Source organism: Orbilia oligospora (genome assembly GCF_000225545.1).
Source record: "Orbilia oligospora ATCC 24927 unplaced genomic scaffold scaffold00004, whole genome shotgun sequence".
In the NCBI taxonomy this organism is placed as follows: Eukaryota; Fungi; Ascomycota; class Orbiliomycetes; order Orbiliales; family Orbiliaceae; genus Orbilia; species Orbilia oligospora.
Window position 1 is genome coordinate 1,273,831 of NW_011645561.1, and position 15,852 is coordinate 1,289,682.

General features: G+C 46.2%; 5 protein-coding genes across 5 annotated transcripts; 1 reads left to right on the forward strand and 4 right to left on the reverse strand.

Annotated features, from left to right (window-relative positions):
• Window positions 1-1,880: 1,880 nt before the first annotated feature.
• AOL_s00004g373 (uncharacterized protein) lies at window positions 1,881-4,380 on the reverse strand (the record flags this gene model as incomplete). The annotated part of the gene is made up of 8 exons (XM_011119023.1): window positions 1,881-2,827; window positions 2,890-2,962; window positions 3,020-3,555; window positions 3,619-3,739; window positions 3,804-3,902; window positions 3,971-4,046; window positions 4,143-4,230; window positions 4,338-4,380. 8 exons carry the CDS (start codon window positions 4,378-4,380, stop codon window positions 1,881-1,883), a joined length of 1,983 nt encoding a protein of 660 aa, XP_011117325.1.
• Window positions 4,381-5,530: 1,150 nt separating this feature from the next.
• On the reverse strand, window positions 5,531-7,085 carry AOL_s00004g374 (uncharacterized protein; the record flags this gene model as incomplete). Its single annotated transcript, XM_011119024.1, has 3 exons — window positions 5,531-5,552; window positions 5,620-6,962; window positions 7,035-7,085. The coding sequence occupies 3 exons, from the start codon at window positions 7,083-7,085 to the stop codon at window positions 5,531-5,533; spliced, it is 1,416 nt and encodes a 471-aa protein (XP_011117326.1).
• Window positions 7,086-8,392: 1,307 nt separating this feature from the next.
• On the forward strand, window positions 8,393-9,706 carry AOL_s00004g375 (uncharacterized protein; the record flags this gene model as incomplete). The annotated part of the gene is made up of 3 exons (XM_011119025.1): window positions 8,393-8,774; window positions 8,866-9,039; window positions 9,126-9,706. The coding sequence occupies 3 exons, from the start codon at window positions 8,393-8,395 to the stop codon at window positions 9,704-9,706; spliced, it is 1,137 nt and encodes a 378-aa protein (XP_011117327.1).
• Window positions 9,707-10,657: 951 nt separating this feature from the next.
• Window positions 10,658-11,890, reverse strand: AOL_s00004g376 (uncharacterized protein; the record flags this gene model as incomplete). Its single annotated transcript, XM_011119026.1, has 1 exon — window positions 10,658-11,890. The coding sequence occupies one exon, from the start codon at window positions 11,888-11,890 to the stop codon at window positions 10,658-10,660; it is 1,233 nt and encodes a 410-aa protein (XP_011117328.1).
• Window positions 11,891-14,103: 2,213 nt separating this feature from the next.
• Window positions 14,104-15,542, reverse strand: AOL_s00004g377 (uncharacterized protein; the record flags this gene model as incomplete). The annotated part of the gene is made up of 3 exons (XM_011119027.1): window positions 14,104-14,139; window positions 14,211-14,287; window positions 14,375-15,542. The coding sequence occupies 3 exons, from the start codon at window positions 15,540-15,542 to the stop codon at window positions 14,104-14,106; spliced, it is 1,281 nt and encodes a 426-aa protein (XP_011117329.1).
• Between the last annotated feature and the right edge of the window lie 310 nt (window positions 15,543-15,852).

The window sequence follows — 15,852 nt, forward strand, 5'->3', positions numbered from 1 at the left end:
AATTCCTCGATCACTGACACCACCGCGATGGGGGCCGCGAATTGACAAGCCTACGAAGAGCATCTTGGGTACCTTCGCTCCAACTTGGCCATCTTGCATATGCATACCATCGACGATGTGTCTTGCACTTGATAGCTTGGTCGAATTATCGATATCGCGGCGGCTCATCAGTAATCGCAGGTCACCCCAAAATCCAGACAACATGTTGATTTGTGCCATTTGGAAATGAGTAAATTTCCCAATCTTGTGCCGCCGTTGTGATTCGGTCTTTGCTGAGGTGACATCGTCGATATCCCCGTTCTTCACAATTCAACCCCTGCCACTTTCCCCAAATTAGACCGGCCAGAAAACTTGGCTTTTTAGCCCACCAAGCGCAAGTCAGCGATCCACATGCACCATGTTCTGGCAGACGTTTTTGCAGGAATTCACCATGATCCCTGTAAAGAGAGCCAACCCCGTCCAAAAAAAATCATGACGTAGACATTGCTACACCAAACGTTGGCGACGGCTTGACTGTCGTCGACATCGAGGATGCGTGCCGGATCCCGGCTTGAGATCGGTAGCGTGGCCAGTGATGCAATAGCCACACCTTAATGCCATTCATCATGATAGTTCAAATCCAATGTTCCGGGATGTTTCAAGGTTAATTGTGATGCATACTTGAGTAGATAAGCTAAAGCTATAAAGCCGCTCTATCATACGAAAGTTAGAATTCGAAGTGGACCCAGTTGAAACAATATGGTCTTGTAGCGGGAGATCAAGACTATACGTACTTTAGCTATGAAGCCTCCAGGCTGATTTAGCTCATGTCATGTCCAGACCCACCTTGCACCTCCCATATACCGTTCTGCCAATAATCCCCTAAGCTCTTGATTAATTCATTTCAAGAGCCTTACGTCGGCCGAGTAAGCGTGGCGGTATACCGTTAGATCAGGTAACTTCGAAGTATGCTGGGTAGGTCGGATGTCGGATCACTGCAGCTAGTTGAGCTGCATGAAGCACGTATCAGATGGTAGTGACACAAGATTCCTTACAACGGCACCAACGCAAATAATCGACAGCCTTTAACCCCCAAAAGTTTAGCACCATGCATAATATCATTTTGGTGTCTAGATTACACCATTGGACCAGCTTGCCTAGCCTTAGGACCCACACGGTTGTCAAAGTCCCCAAGGATCTAAGCTTCGCAATGTCATTCTAGCAAAATGTAGATGCAATCTCAACTAAATCTCAGAATAGATGAATATTATGATCTGAGTTCGCTGTATAATTTGAGACTGTGGTAGGTAGAGCGTCTGCCCAGGAGACCATACACTGAACCAGCACAAAACTCACACTGAACAAGAGCAGTAGCCTGCCCCTGTGTAGATGGCCTAGAACACAGCGGCTCTGTATACACTTCAATAATGAAGTAAAGAGTAAGTAAGTCAGTCTATGGCGCTAGGCCCCTCGTAGGCGCCAATTGATCAACGGTTCTATAACATTGATATCATACTAGTCATATACGCAAATACCTATACAGTTCTCCTAACCACATGGGAACACACTATCATTGTTTATTGAATTTAAACCTAACATGCGTGATATTGATACCGAAAGAAATAGTCTCCGTGTTGCTTTCAGCATACATCCAGCAATAATGCGCTATATGAAAAAATAGAAGAGGGAAAAGCAAAAGAAAATGGAAACCATTACAGCCCCCCCAATAATCAAAGAACTAGTCAGAGAGCCTAAAGTGCGAGTGCCAAGTTCGACGAGAGATAAAAAACGATAGAAATAAAATATGAAAACGATTGTCATCTACTGCAGAGTGAGCATAGCAAAAAAAATACCGGCGTACGATCAATGTTCCTCCATTGTCCCAAAAAAAACTACCTGACTCAAGCCTCTCTCGGCCTAGCTCCTCCAGAACCACCTTGCGGCAAGAACAGCTCGTTATTTCTGTAGTAATCTGCCGGGTTTCCCTGCCCTCCTGTACTCGGATCGACCCAACTCGGTGGACGGTTATTCAGGTACTGTTGATATGTATCAGTTGAGTCCCTAACAGTAGTTGGGGAAGTTCTAGTAATTACAGGAGGATAACTGGGCTGCTGCTGCTGCGGCTGCTGTTGTTGTTGACCACCGCTAGGGGGGAAGTTGCCACTAGGGCCACTAGGCCCTGCACCTTGCGATGTAGCTGCGGTTGTGGGAGGGTTATATGTGTAGTAGCTCTTGTAGGCTTGAGGGCCGTGAGAGGGGGAGATGGGGCGACCGCTTGGGTCTTGAGGAGACTCGTAGGATGATGTGGCAAGCTCTTGAGGTGGTGCACCTGTATCATGGTAACCACTTATCGAAGGGTGTCTATCACGGCCTGTTGGGGGATTAGCTTGTGGCGACGATGCTTTACGGCCATCTGGTCCTCCTATTGGGCCAGTTGGGGCGCCATAGAAGTTTGATGGGTTCGACCCAGCAGGAGGGATAGGGCTTGTTGAAACTGGATATGGAACACCGCCCTGTTGGGCATCAGGAGGACCGTATGGTCCACTTGTGTTGAGAGGTGGTGGAGGGGAGTGGTGCATTTGATGTTGCGGCTGGGGCGGATAGAACCCCTGAGGACCACCAGGTGGACCGCCAACTGGCCCTCCGATGGGTCCCCCTAGTGGTCCTCCGATGGGGCCTCCGGCAGGTCCGGGTAGAGGTGCGCCGTATTCTGGACCGGGCCCATATCCTTGGCTATATGGCGGTCGTGAGTACGCGTGCGCTGCGGGGTTGGACATGGATGTATCTAACAATGCTTCATAGTCACGGCGAGCCTTAACAAATTTCTCGTTGAGGGCCTGGAAGTCGTCTAGTGGCGATACCTTGCGTTAGTGGGACCCTTTTAAACACGAAATAATCGGAGATTAATACCTCGCTTCTGTTGGTACTTGCTGATGAGATCAATCAACTTTGGTCGGATGGAGAGTGTTTGATGATACAAAGCCTGCGATCACCCATAGTCAGATTATGCGCTCGTTAGGATTTACACTACTAGCCTTACCGTTATCTCGTCATTATCTTGGATATGCTGATCTGCACTAGAAGTGCTTAATAGCGACAGAAGCTTCTCCACATTCTTGATTTGTGCGAAGACTTCAGCCTCTGTCTGTGCTTCCCTCTGTAACTCTTCAGCAGTAGGGTCTGCAAGCTTCTCGACGTAGTTCAGCGGAAAGATACCCGTCTGTCCTCTCAAAGACCCCTTCCACCAATCTTTGTACACCGACTCAAGAACGGCGATAATATCACCTTTCCTAAATGCCAACTCTCCAGATTCTGTAGGTACAAAGTCGTAGAGAGCTCTCACGCGGGATACTGTGGCAGCTGTAGAGTTAGCAGGAGGTTGTTCGGGTTTTGGTTCAGGTTGTTTCTGAACAGCATTTGAATTCGAGGATGCCGATGCAGCAGGGAAGTTCTGTTGTCTCCTAGTATCCTGTAGCGAGATTTCAAGGGCACGGGCAAGGTCCTCCTCTTCCTTTAGTCGGTCGGCATCAGTGATGGCGTTCTTAGTTGGCTTCGAAGGAGCTGGTATACTAGGATCTAAGGTATTACCATCAGTATCCAGCCAATTTCATGCATATGCAGGGACGAAGATAATCGCACTTTGGGACTTTAGTTTTGTGTAGGCCTGTTCCATAACAAACAGATTCGGGTCTTTGCTGAACATTTCGGCCCAATCCTCCATACGCTCCAGGATCTTGGACTTTACTGTTTGATGTGTATTCTGAAAGGAAAGGTATTAAATTAGTGTATCGAAGCCTGGAAGGGTCTTTAGACGGAACCCATACTCTATCACCAGCTAACCGAATCAAAGCATCCGTGAAGGCCCTCGACGACAGTTCCTGGTGTACTTTAAGACCACAATTTTGCGATAACGCATTTGCAGTCTAATAAATTACAGTAATAGTGTTAGCCTTGTATCCCGTCTTCATGGCAAAATACCGCATATGTGTACCTCAAGTGTGTATATCTGAACCTGAGCATTCCGGTGTGCTAGCCGTTTGATAAGAGCACCGACGACTTCTCTCGGACTATCATCATTCGCACAGTCAGTTACATGCGTACATCATTCCAGGATATGCAAAACGGAGCTGCGATAGAGAACCCCGATGATATCGAGTACATACGCATCTGAACCGCCACCTTCGACTTTATCGACAGCTTCCATAATGAACTCCCAATTCTCCGAAGTGAGGTTCTCGTCGGTCGCCTTGGCTACATGTTATCGGAAACAGTTGTATTAGCTTTACATTCCTTTTCTGCAGAACAGGCGCCCGAAAGGATCAAATCTCTCGCCGGCAGAGACAGCGGATCAAACGTACCGACGACATCGTCAAAAGGGTTGGCGTTGGTGCCGCGGAACATAGCGATAGAGGGGATGGAAGGAAGGCAGTCGGTGATCTAGTTTGTTAACAAGAGGCAGTAGGATGCCGTAGAGAGCCCCGGGAGTTTCAGAGGACGAAAATTAGAACGATAGGACTGATATCTGATAGAAAAGCGGCTCTGCGAAGTTTTTGGTAGATGATGATATGATGGAATGGCCGATGGCTGATATAAGATGGCAGCTGTGTGGTGTGTGAATCGAAGGTGTGGCAGGAAGAATGGCGGGGTTGTTTGCCTTGCCTGGCCCTGTTTGTCCCTCCCAAAATGACTAACTCGCCTTTCCAGGTCTGAAGCTAGCTAGCAGAAGTAGGATTACGTATGGTCCAGGTCTATTTAATTTCAATGTCTCCGAATTGGTCTGGTAGGCCCGAATTATCAACGCTCTGAAGCACTCAAAGTTAGGAAGATTTTATTCTATTTTAAAACAAGAACGGATGGTTTTTAATTTGGGTTCGGAGAGACTATCCGTGGTCTAAATACACTAACTACCTAGCATAGTTCATGATTGTGGCTGCATGGTCATCGCCGGGTAATGCCTGTCGGTTTTGCCTGCACAAGCCACTTCCAAACGCGTAATGGCCTTGTCCCGCTGTATTCATGACCAACAGGAATTTTGTATCGCCGTTGGCTGTTGGGCGCTGGAATTTCGCCGTGTGTGGCGCCTTAGCTTTCGTAAGCTGAAGTATATTATACATTCCAGATCTATAGACCCATATACCGGTTTATGTTAATCATGCAAGCTTGAGTGCATGTACAGGTTCACGACGATATTTGAAATTCTATCTTGTTCACAATTGTACAAATGTACCAATACGAGGGACCCCTCAACTTATACGAGAGGTAAGACGCATTTAGGAAGGTAAGTTATAACTAGTACTGATTATTTGTGGAGTTATTAAACAGAACTATATCCTGTCGAAGTGAATAGACGACCGGCAGATGCATATTGATACCAAACCCCAAGTATATGAATAAAAGAACGAGTAAAAGATGTTTGAAACAGAAACAGAAAGCTAGAAAGTAGAGACCCCCCAGAACCCATTAGTCTCAAAGAACCTCATCTACAAAGTAAAGCCACCGCTAGCTCCGAAAAACTATGCCGCAAAAGAAGGAAAGGATCGGTCCCCACAGCTTAGCCGAATCGATCAGGAAGCCTATATCCACCTCGTTAGCATACTCATGACTTCATAGAACTACAATAGATTGGTAACAAGCACTTACGCCACGGGAGCAATCAGGCTCCATGCATACAGTGCATAACAGACCCATGCACTGATAATCTTAGTCCAACTAGCCCCGTACGTCCTGCCAACGGGTGTGAAATCGCCCTCCTTATCCTCCAAACTCATCGTCAATAGAGTGGCAACCCAAGCCGTGGCCAACATGAAGATGAAATGGAACAGTGTATAATTGTACTGCACCCGTCCCTTCTCATCATCGACCGCATCTTCTGCCTCGTCGTCACTATCTTCATCCAGGGCACTAGCCGGCAATGCTCCCTCTGCGATTGCTCTCCTCAAAACCTCTTGTCTCATGGCATGTCTTGATGGCTCCTGGGTAACAAGTCCATGTTCGTCATCTCCGAGAGCAGCGTAGCCGCTTGGCCCCGAACTGCCCATGGCAAAACCTTGGGTTGCAGCCCTTGTAGTGGTATATGCAATAGTGAGGAGTGTGAGCAATGCACCAATAACAATACTGGCTGTCCTGGTGCCTCTAGCTCGAATCCATGGATTGCAGTGCTTGTCATCTGGTTCCATAGCCACAGCAGACATTGTCAAGTATGTGCAATAAACCGCGACCATGGCGCTTTGCGCAAGACCAGCCTGCGAATTTGCCTCTTGGACCGCCGGATGGATTGACATTGCACTGACAACAATCGCCAGAAGCATATTGATAGTAATAGCCGAGATGTTCATACTACAATCGCCCTTCCCGAAGAAGACGTACATAATGATGGTAAGGACCAACGAAATGATGAACATCCCCAACGTGGAACCGACAAGTATAAACCTCCACACATTGCTATCCGTCTCGTCCACTTTTCTTAGACAAGTCTCGGCCCATGTGTGTGCTAGATCGACAAGCAGGATAAGTCCGAGGAAGAGGAAAAGTGCTGCTCCCACGAATGCGACCTTATTCCCCCAGAAGATGAAAAACTCTTCGGGAATAAAGAAGGTGAGAACGATAAGTCCAATCCAAGCCAGTATCTTTGGTCCCCAAAATCCGTTTTGTATCGACGCTCTGCCATTCTTGGTGGACCTGACACCAAGTAACATCAAACCGAGTGCAAAATGGAGCAGTCCCAACGCGAAATTAAACCGGTGTACAGCCACGAAACCAAAACAGTCCTCTCCGAGACACTTTATGGTCATGTAGTCCAGCGTTAACTTTTGGAGTTTCTTAATTATCCATGGCGTGAGCATTATCCAACTGAATATCGAGTTTATGGCGAGGATTAAAGCGTAGACAATACGGGTGGCGGTCGAGTTGTGACATTTCCCGCAAGAGTTGAAGATGGCAGAGCAAGTCGCCGCACCGCAGCAAGATGCTCCAACAGTGATGATCTACATGTATCGAAGACGTTGGACGTTAGTGGCCTGTTGGGTTAAAGAAGATAGCGGTCGGCGGAGACATACGGAGCTCATGCTGGGTATAGCCATTAAGGGTAGCGACAAAAGGGCCCCCATGGTGAGTAGATTTCAACCACTTCTCTTAGAATTCAGGGGCTTCTTAAGTCGTTGTATCGGGTTCAGATTTTGTATAGGGTTCGCGAAGTGATGATGAAGATGAAGATGAAGTTCTGATGTGAAGCGGTGGTGATGACGACGGGGCAGTCGTCAGATGGCTGGGCGGGATGGACGGCCTAAATCTGGAAACCGGGCGCAGTTGGCCCTGCGTTTTGGAACGAAAATCCAACATGAGACAACACATATCGTTGGGTGGCGCAGATAATTGGTTTTGGAATCTGGTGTAAGAAGTGTCTAGAATGCTATCGATCTCAATGCAATCATGCAAAATTTAAAACCTATCAATGATACTATTGCATAAAAAAGTAAATACCTTTTTCAATCAAGCCTAAAAATATTTAAATATCTAAATGCAATGTCTGAAATCATAGTAAACTGGGCTATCGAGTTAACTTGGTTGGTGTTAGGATTAGTGGCACCGGTCCGACATCTACTTAGACATTGCATGCACAGTAGATAGTTCCTCTTATCACAAACAAACTAGGACAATATAAGAGCAAGCTTTGTAAATTAATTGCACGATATATTAATATTTAGCCTAGTTGTTAGATTTTCAATACCGTAGTAGATATAATCTAACCAATGGATAGGCATATCTCCGAATAATATAACAGTATGCCAATTGGTCGGAATGACAAGGAAGCTTCCCACAATAATATAGAATACAATATCATATCTTATTATCAATTGGCTCGACTATCGGATCCGTGAATCCTGTCACCGGTTGGAATTGATAGCGAACCAAATTCCCAGTTATTGTGCCCCTCATTCACATAATACGAAACGTACGAAAAAGTGCACGCCAACTTTATATCGATACACTGTATACATGTAGCTCGATACGCGGCGCAGGCACCCGGGCTTAGATGTATTTGTAGAATACTTGTACAATCAATGGAGACAGTCCCGTAACCGGACTTTGTTCTATAGAAAAATGATGCCGTTCCATGGAGGCTTGTACGTACATGGAGCATCATACGTGCAGGAAAAGTATAAGCCGAGAAGACACCTAGCATTACATCTAGCACGGGAGACTTAACCCAATCCCAAGAGCTTGCACACATAAATACTACTACCACGACTTAGAATATGACCCTAGACTTTTCCCTTGCTTAGAAATATACAGTTGAACATTCACACTGCCACGGTCTGACAACGTTACACGATACACTGATTCCCCGGTTTTTATAACCTCACCAACCTACCGCCAGGGATACCTAGAAACGCCCCCTCAAGAATTCGCCAAGATGCGGTTCGAAAATATCATCACAGACCGAACTTGGTCTTTGTTCCTCTATACCATTTTATTTGTATTTTCTATCACGCTTGTTGTGGGGTCACCTCTAGCCTTAGACAAGAACGAAACAATGCTACCCGCCGTGGTTGATAGCTCCACTTTCGAAGCTCTCACACCAAGCCATCAGCCCTATTTGAATTGGACAAACATCAAGGGAACCCCAGTAAAAGTTGAACTGGGCCGACGAACAAATACTCCCACAGACTATGGCAGCGACTATGAAAGCGACGACGGCACCAACATACCAGATGATGAACACCCCTACGGCCCTGATGACCACCCTCCACTGACCGTATACGACTTCTACGATTCCACAGGCTATAGGATCGAATGTATGTCCGCACGATGGGTGCTGGGTATCACACCACATAGCAACAACATATACTTACCCGCAAATCGATGGCCCAACTGGCGTTCACGTAGTGGTTTTGCAAACCAAGCGTCTGCAGTCATGTCATATCAACTTAAATGTAGGAATTGCCGTTGTTCTTATCAAGGTGTCGTTGTTCCCAACCCGAACTATCGGCCTGATATCCATTTTCAACGGCGATGTGACACCGCGCTTATTTCAGAGACGTGCCGGACTGCAGCAGGTGGGTAGTCAGGATACCATTGCATCAGATATCGACACCAGTTACATATATATGGGGCGGATAGCTGATACAAAACATCTACTTATATAGGATGCTATTGTGCGGCAACCCTAATACAACCAACCAATATTCCCCTAACTATCTCAGATGCAGAGATCCAAGACACTCTTGACGAGATCCCCAAAGGTATAAAAAAGAGTCATGAAGGCTATGTATACCGTCATGGCGATGGGAAAGAATTCGGGTTCACGCCATTCGATCTTGATCCCAATTTTATTCTCGAGTATACGCTCTCCGACTGGGACAGCGACCTTGCCTTGCGAAACGGGGACTCTCCAGCCCCACCCTCCAAAATATCACATTCTGGAAACCGACAGTATCTTGTTCCGGGGACCGAGGAACCATACTATCTGGAGGGCCCGGAGTCAAAAGATCGCTTGGATGAACTTCAAGCTCGGTATGGCACTTTAGATACTGCCTTTTTTGGAAACAGAAAGAATTCGAAGCGTGATGTTTCAAGTGATAAGCCGAGCTTAGGGGTTTCCATTTGGGATAAGAATCGGGTTCTAGAGAAGGGACCGAAGGATATCAATCATGTCTCCCTTGTAAGAATGGGACATTCCGTATCTGAACCTAATGTAGAGGAACCAACAAAGACTATTTGGCCTTGAACTTCAAATTCCCTTCAATTATTCACATGTTTCTTTTTTTATGATTTCTTTGTATTATCATTTCACAATCTTCCCAAAGCTTTGAGATGAGCTAGCTTCTTAGTTAGCAATATGTAGTGTATTTAGAATTCCTTTTCTTTTTGTTCCTTGTTATCTACTTACATTAGTTCGCAAACCAGAATGTTTCGCCGCGGCCGGCATTTACCCACATCGATATCATCATGCAATCAAACAATCGTTCTGTAAATTAACAAACTGTAAACCGGGCTTACGAGGCCAAACTAGACTAATTGATAAGAACAATTGTCAAAAGTTGGTAAGCCTATATTGTAAAAAACATCAGCCCTCGGAACAGCTAGCCGTGGCCATGCATAGAATTTAAGGCACGGACGAGCTGTAAGATACTTCAGCTTGACGTATGACGAATCAAAGACAAGGACGGAAGCCACCATAGCGATGTAACTCCTATTTAGTACATATACCAAGGATTTTAGGGCTGCATAGGACTTGCAAACAATTGCATGTTTTCTGTGCCGCCTTATTGGATTTCGACATGGTAAACATATGGACTATGAGGTAGGCTGGTAGGTAGTCCTAGCCAATCTACCAATATCACGAAATCACAATATTAAAACACTAGAGTGAGAAAATATAATAGGTATAATATTTATCTCTAATGCAGAGTAAAGGAAACAAATGGATATCGAGAAGAACCAGACAGGAAAACGCTCAAAAAACATGAAGAAATAAAAAACCGTCTCTCTACCGCCTCAAGAAGTGAAAAAAAGAAAGATGCCAGTCGTGCTATGCAATGAATGCTCCACATGCACCGTTATTACAAATGAAAGCTATGTTTTACATACAAGAGAAGAAAAAAATAAAACAACCCCTAAGTTCTCTCGTCCAAAGATTTTGTAGATTTTGTTTTTTTTTCGTTCTGTATCATTACATTTATAATACAAGTGCAGCGAAGACGGCAGCGACAACGAGGCTCAAGCCAGCATTCTTAATGCTCGAGGCAGAGCTTGGGACGTTGTCAGTTGGGGCACCAGTCTGAGCAGCTTGAGCATCGACAGTGCCAGTGGAAGAAACACCCTTGTTCTGGGGACCGTCCATTCCTCCAATGGAGTCTGGGAGACCCTGAGTAATTGCTGGGGCGATTTCTCCAGTGGAAGTGTTCTTTGGTGGCTTGGAGGTGGTGGTCTCCTTCTCTTCCTTCTCGCTGGTGGTGGTTTCCTTGTCAGCCTTGGAGGAGGTGGCGAGAGTAGTCTTTGGAGCAGCGCTGGTGGTCTTCTCTTCTGGCTCGGCAGTCTTGGTTGGCTTAGCAGAGGTGGTCTCCTTAATTGGGGTCTTTCCCTTGGAAGGATCAGTGGAGATTTGGATAGAGTCCCAGGAACCGCTCTTGTCTCCATAGCAGTACTCGGTAGCACCCTTGGAGTAATCAGTGACAGTGAGAGATTGGATAACCATGTCGAATGGAGCCTGGGAGTAGTCAATTGGACCGTCGGACCATTCAATGACACCGTCAGCGTTAGATGGGTCACCGGCAGCCCAAGCACCAATCTTGATCTCCATTGGGGTTTGTGGGTAGTAGTTGTTGCTGGCGTATAGATCGGCAGAAATGGCAGGAGTCAGGGTTCTGACGACTTCGTTATTGATATACCAGGTGATCTTTTCCTTTGTCCATTCGATAGAGTACGTGTGGAAGATATTGGCAGAATCGGTAACTGGATGGATGGCACCACGGTTGTAGGTCTTAGTATTACCCTTGCCGAAGTAGTTAGATTGAGCCTCAAGGGGCTTGCTGCCGATCCATTCGTAGTCGATCTCGTCCAAATCGGCAGATTGGAAGACCAGGGAGCTGACGATACCCTTGCCTGGGGCAATCTTCAAGACGCAGTCGAGACGACCACCGAAGATGTACTTGAGACCAGCGATAGTTGGGGCGTCACCCTTCTTCCTGACAGGAAGATGGAGACCATCTTTCTCATATCTGACAGGGAAGTGGTCCGCGACTGGGAAAAGCTCGGAACCTTCACCCTTGGTGAAGTCGAAAGAGTAGGTACTTCCAAGGGCTGGGTTGCATGGGCACTGCTTCTCGAGAGGGTTACAAGCGGTCCATGTTTGCGCAAGAGCCGCAGGAAGGGCCGCAGAAGCGACGAGGAAAGCGGATGTAAGCTTCATGATAGTTTGAAGAGTCGTAGAGTGGTTGGAATGATTGATGAAGGTCGAAAATCTAATCCAGAGATGTCCGAAATTACTCTAATTGTTGTTGAGGTTGTTGGAAGTTTTTCGAGATATCTTGCAAGAGCAATACAACTAACTTATGTATAAGAAATATATCACCAACGAATGGAAGCTACGCAGCTGAAGAGTAAATAATAAACAAATAGACCAGATAAGAAGATGAAAAAAGAAAAAAGGAAGGTTGATTTTGGTGGATAAAAATGTCCGTGATTTAACGAGAGACTAGAAAAGATGGCTGGTTTATAGAAAGAAGGTGTATAAAACAGCACACAGTTGTGACGTTTCCTGGTATGCAAGTAAGGGCTAAACGAATGCTGAGAGAGAAAAGCTGCAGGAAGAAACTGGCGATACTCTTTTAATATAGGTTTAAGCGGTCGACGGAAAAAAGGGATGAACGAGAGGCATGGTGGCCGTGGAGTGGAGTGGCCTTGTCGTGGAGTGGAGTCCCCGACCTGTCAGAGGACTCTGAGTGTGCGCGGTGCCCTGCAAAGGTGTCGAAACACCAGCGACCAACTCGAACTGCGCGGCTTAACCACACTAATCGTCGCAACCTCAAAACTTTCTTTTTCTGTGATCCATCTTTTCTTTTTTGGGCAGCTACCGAGTACATGTACATAGTACATAGTTCTGTTAGGTATGATACGATCTTATGCATCCCTACGCCATCGTATTTTGTATCTTTAGCAATCTGTACTAATTTTTTGCTAATTGTCACTATTGATTTGACATCCATCTGCTCTATGCAATGTAACAGACGCTCGATGTATTGAATGTCGATTGTCGACATGTACAGTACAGTACACATTCGACGGATTAGTCCACTCTCACATAGACGCCCCTGAATCTCTTCCTACCATGTTAGACTGAGAGTCTTCATCTTGATTCGCTCGAAAGTCTACGCTTTTGGCCGTCCCAAGTGTCCTTGGGGGTGTTGGCAAATACTAGCTGCACCCCTTAATGCTGTCTCCCAACGGTGTTCCTTTCACAGCCCCTGCTTCTTTCGACACAGATGCAACCAAACTATGGGCCGAAAGCAACCCTTGCTGCGAGAAAGCCTAAGGCTGCATCCGCCCAGAACACAATGTCACAAAGTCGCAGGGCAAGAAGGGAAAGAAAAAAAGGGTTCTGGTTGGAAACCCGAGGGTCGGATCAACGCGAAGAAAACGGGCAACTGAAACTGCGTTCGTGGAGTCTAAAAGTTAGACCCTGCCCGCATGATCTACTGCTTGCCTTCGTCTAGGAAGGTGATTCGCCGGATCGTGGTTTGGCTCTGTGACTGAGCGTGTCTAATCTCAAAACCGACGCAATTCTAGAAATTCTCTGTTTTTTTCCCATGAACTTCTTTCCCTTTCGAAAGGAAAAGCCGCGGTGGGTATGAGACATATGGCAGAACCGAAGATTACAGATACTGCACCCAAGACAATCGTGCAGGGAAACTTTTTTACATGAACTGATCATGAGATTCTTGAAGATCACAATCTCCCCGCCCCCTCCTACATACATACGCTGTACTAGCTCATCAATCGGTTAATTCGGCGGGGACAAAATGCCTCGAATAGGAGTCGCCGGCAAGTCGTGCGAAATGCCATGGCAGCAAGCGAAATATCGATGTAACAATCCAAGAAGGTGGGTTATGCCCGTGCAGGACAGACAACTAAGGCTGGCAACCACGGCGGCCGCGGGCGTGCACAGCCGCAGTTGAATTTTTTTTAGAGGAACCTATTTGAGCCAACCATCTTCGGTGTCGATGCCCATAATGGTCAAACTCTATACCAAAAATAACTTTTGAAGGGTTTTATGCCAGCTGTTGCATTCCAATCGGTGCAGCCCAGAGTGAACTTAAAGAATTAAGAATATGGGCTGAGGTTGTATCGTCTACTCACAAGCGACCGATCCCGCAAGATCAGATTTATTTCTAGAATGTCGCCCCCCGGAGAATAAACCATACATCGTGACATCATTTTGTCTTGATTAACTTTATTTTCGGACTCCGCGAGATCATGGAGATTATAACATATACTATCAAACTACTAATAGTTTATTTGAGCCTCAATTTTTTATGCAGTTCTCAGTGGCGACACTCAAAATCTATATTCGGGATGTCTCATTTTATCTAAAGAGACAGAAAAAGGTCATTTCTATTCTAGAACCTAGCATTTCCTCGGATCCAAACCATGATCCCAGGTCTGGTATAACGTTAGTCAGATGCCAGAACTCTCGATGTTTATTGCATAATGCTTAGAAAGGAGCAACTCACATATGTCCCCAAAATGACTACAAACGAGGCAAAGCCGCATAGAACACTCGTCACTCCATATCGATATGCATGACTACCTGTCAAACCAACATCGCGGTTAGCAAAACGATTACCAACATTCTATCAGCAGGGAGTGTCTAAAACCGAAGGGTTTTTTAACATACGCCTCAATGTTGTAATTTCTACAACCCACGTGCTAACGGTTGTCAAACATCCGCAAAGCCCGTCCTCCAGTCCCTGCAATATCTCGCAACCAACAAAACTAACACCGCTATAACTTTGTAGTAAGATAAAAGCTGCATCGATCATCGATCCACTAACATTTACGCTGAAAGTTCCCAGAGGAAATGATGGTAATAAGGGGTTTAATCTTTTTGATGCCAGGAACCTCAGGAGAGTTCCAAGAGGGGCGAATACACCTGAAAAAAGCAGAATGCCTCTCCACTTTGGAATAAATATTGCCATTATAATGACACCGATCCAGCAAGCGGGTCCAAGAATAATCCCAACTATATCAAGGTGTGGCCTGAAGCTAGTTGGCATCGTCGGTATGAACGGTCGAAGAAACAGTGCAAAATGCGCACCAGCTTTCAACCCACCAACGGACAAAGCAACTGTCGCGATTATCTGTGCCAGCAGAGCCTCTACATTGTAACCTCTGTATCTTGGATGGGCTGGATGAGTGTTCGACATCGCCCAGAAAGAATCCCGCATCCAGGTTGAAAAACTTGTGAGAGACCCACAAAACCCCGTTGTGATCCCGATATATAAAGGAATAGCCTTTTTATCAATGCTCCAGTGATTCTCCTCTACTGTTCGTTTCATTTCTGCTCCGTTGCCATTCGAATGGTCATTCGGCGCTAGTGGGCCAGCGAAGAAACAGATTTCTTCAGCCATAAATCCCATAACAAAACAACCAGCAAAGTTAGCCCAGATTACACCGGCAATAGGAGAACCCGGATAGGTGGTCAAGGCTGATAGACCGATACGCGCGAGTGCACCCCATATCGAGAAGAAAACGAGCCAACAGACTGTCGTGAGAAGATCGATTTGTTTCTTCCTCGTAAGAGGGGTTGGTGCTTGAGCCCTTGCCTCCAGCCGCTCTTCTGCCCGCTCATCTTCAAGAAAAGAATGTCGATGCGGAAGGCTATCTTCTACCTCGTCTTGTACTAGAGCAGGCGTATCGACTTCTGCAACGCCGGAATACTGGTGAGAGACTCTAAACCCTTGAGATGGGGGGTTTTGGGCTTCTGGAGTATCAATCCCTGGATTTGATATGATCGCGGATGCCGACGGCTCGAGGTCAGGAATTGTATTCCCCGAAGATGCCATTGCGCCTATGCGCGTGTTTAGGTTTAAACCTGTGCTTAATGTTTGCCAAGTTTGAATAGAATGCAAATGGCCCTACATTCCTCGTGATAGTTGGGGGGTCGCATAGTATGATGCGATATTGTAGTTGAGTCTCCGGCCCTGCGTTATCGCATCGGTGCGGAGTAGGTAGTTAGTGCATGTTATAGCTGAAATTGATTAATTAAAACAGTGATGTTAACTTCTGCAAGTATGCACAGGGCCTTATGCCGTAATCCGATAACCAGATTTCCATGTCTTGGCGTTGCTTCGAGCAAGGTGCGAAGCCATTGAA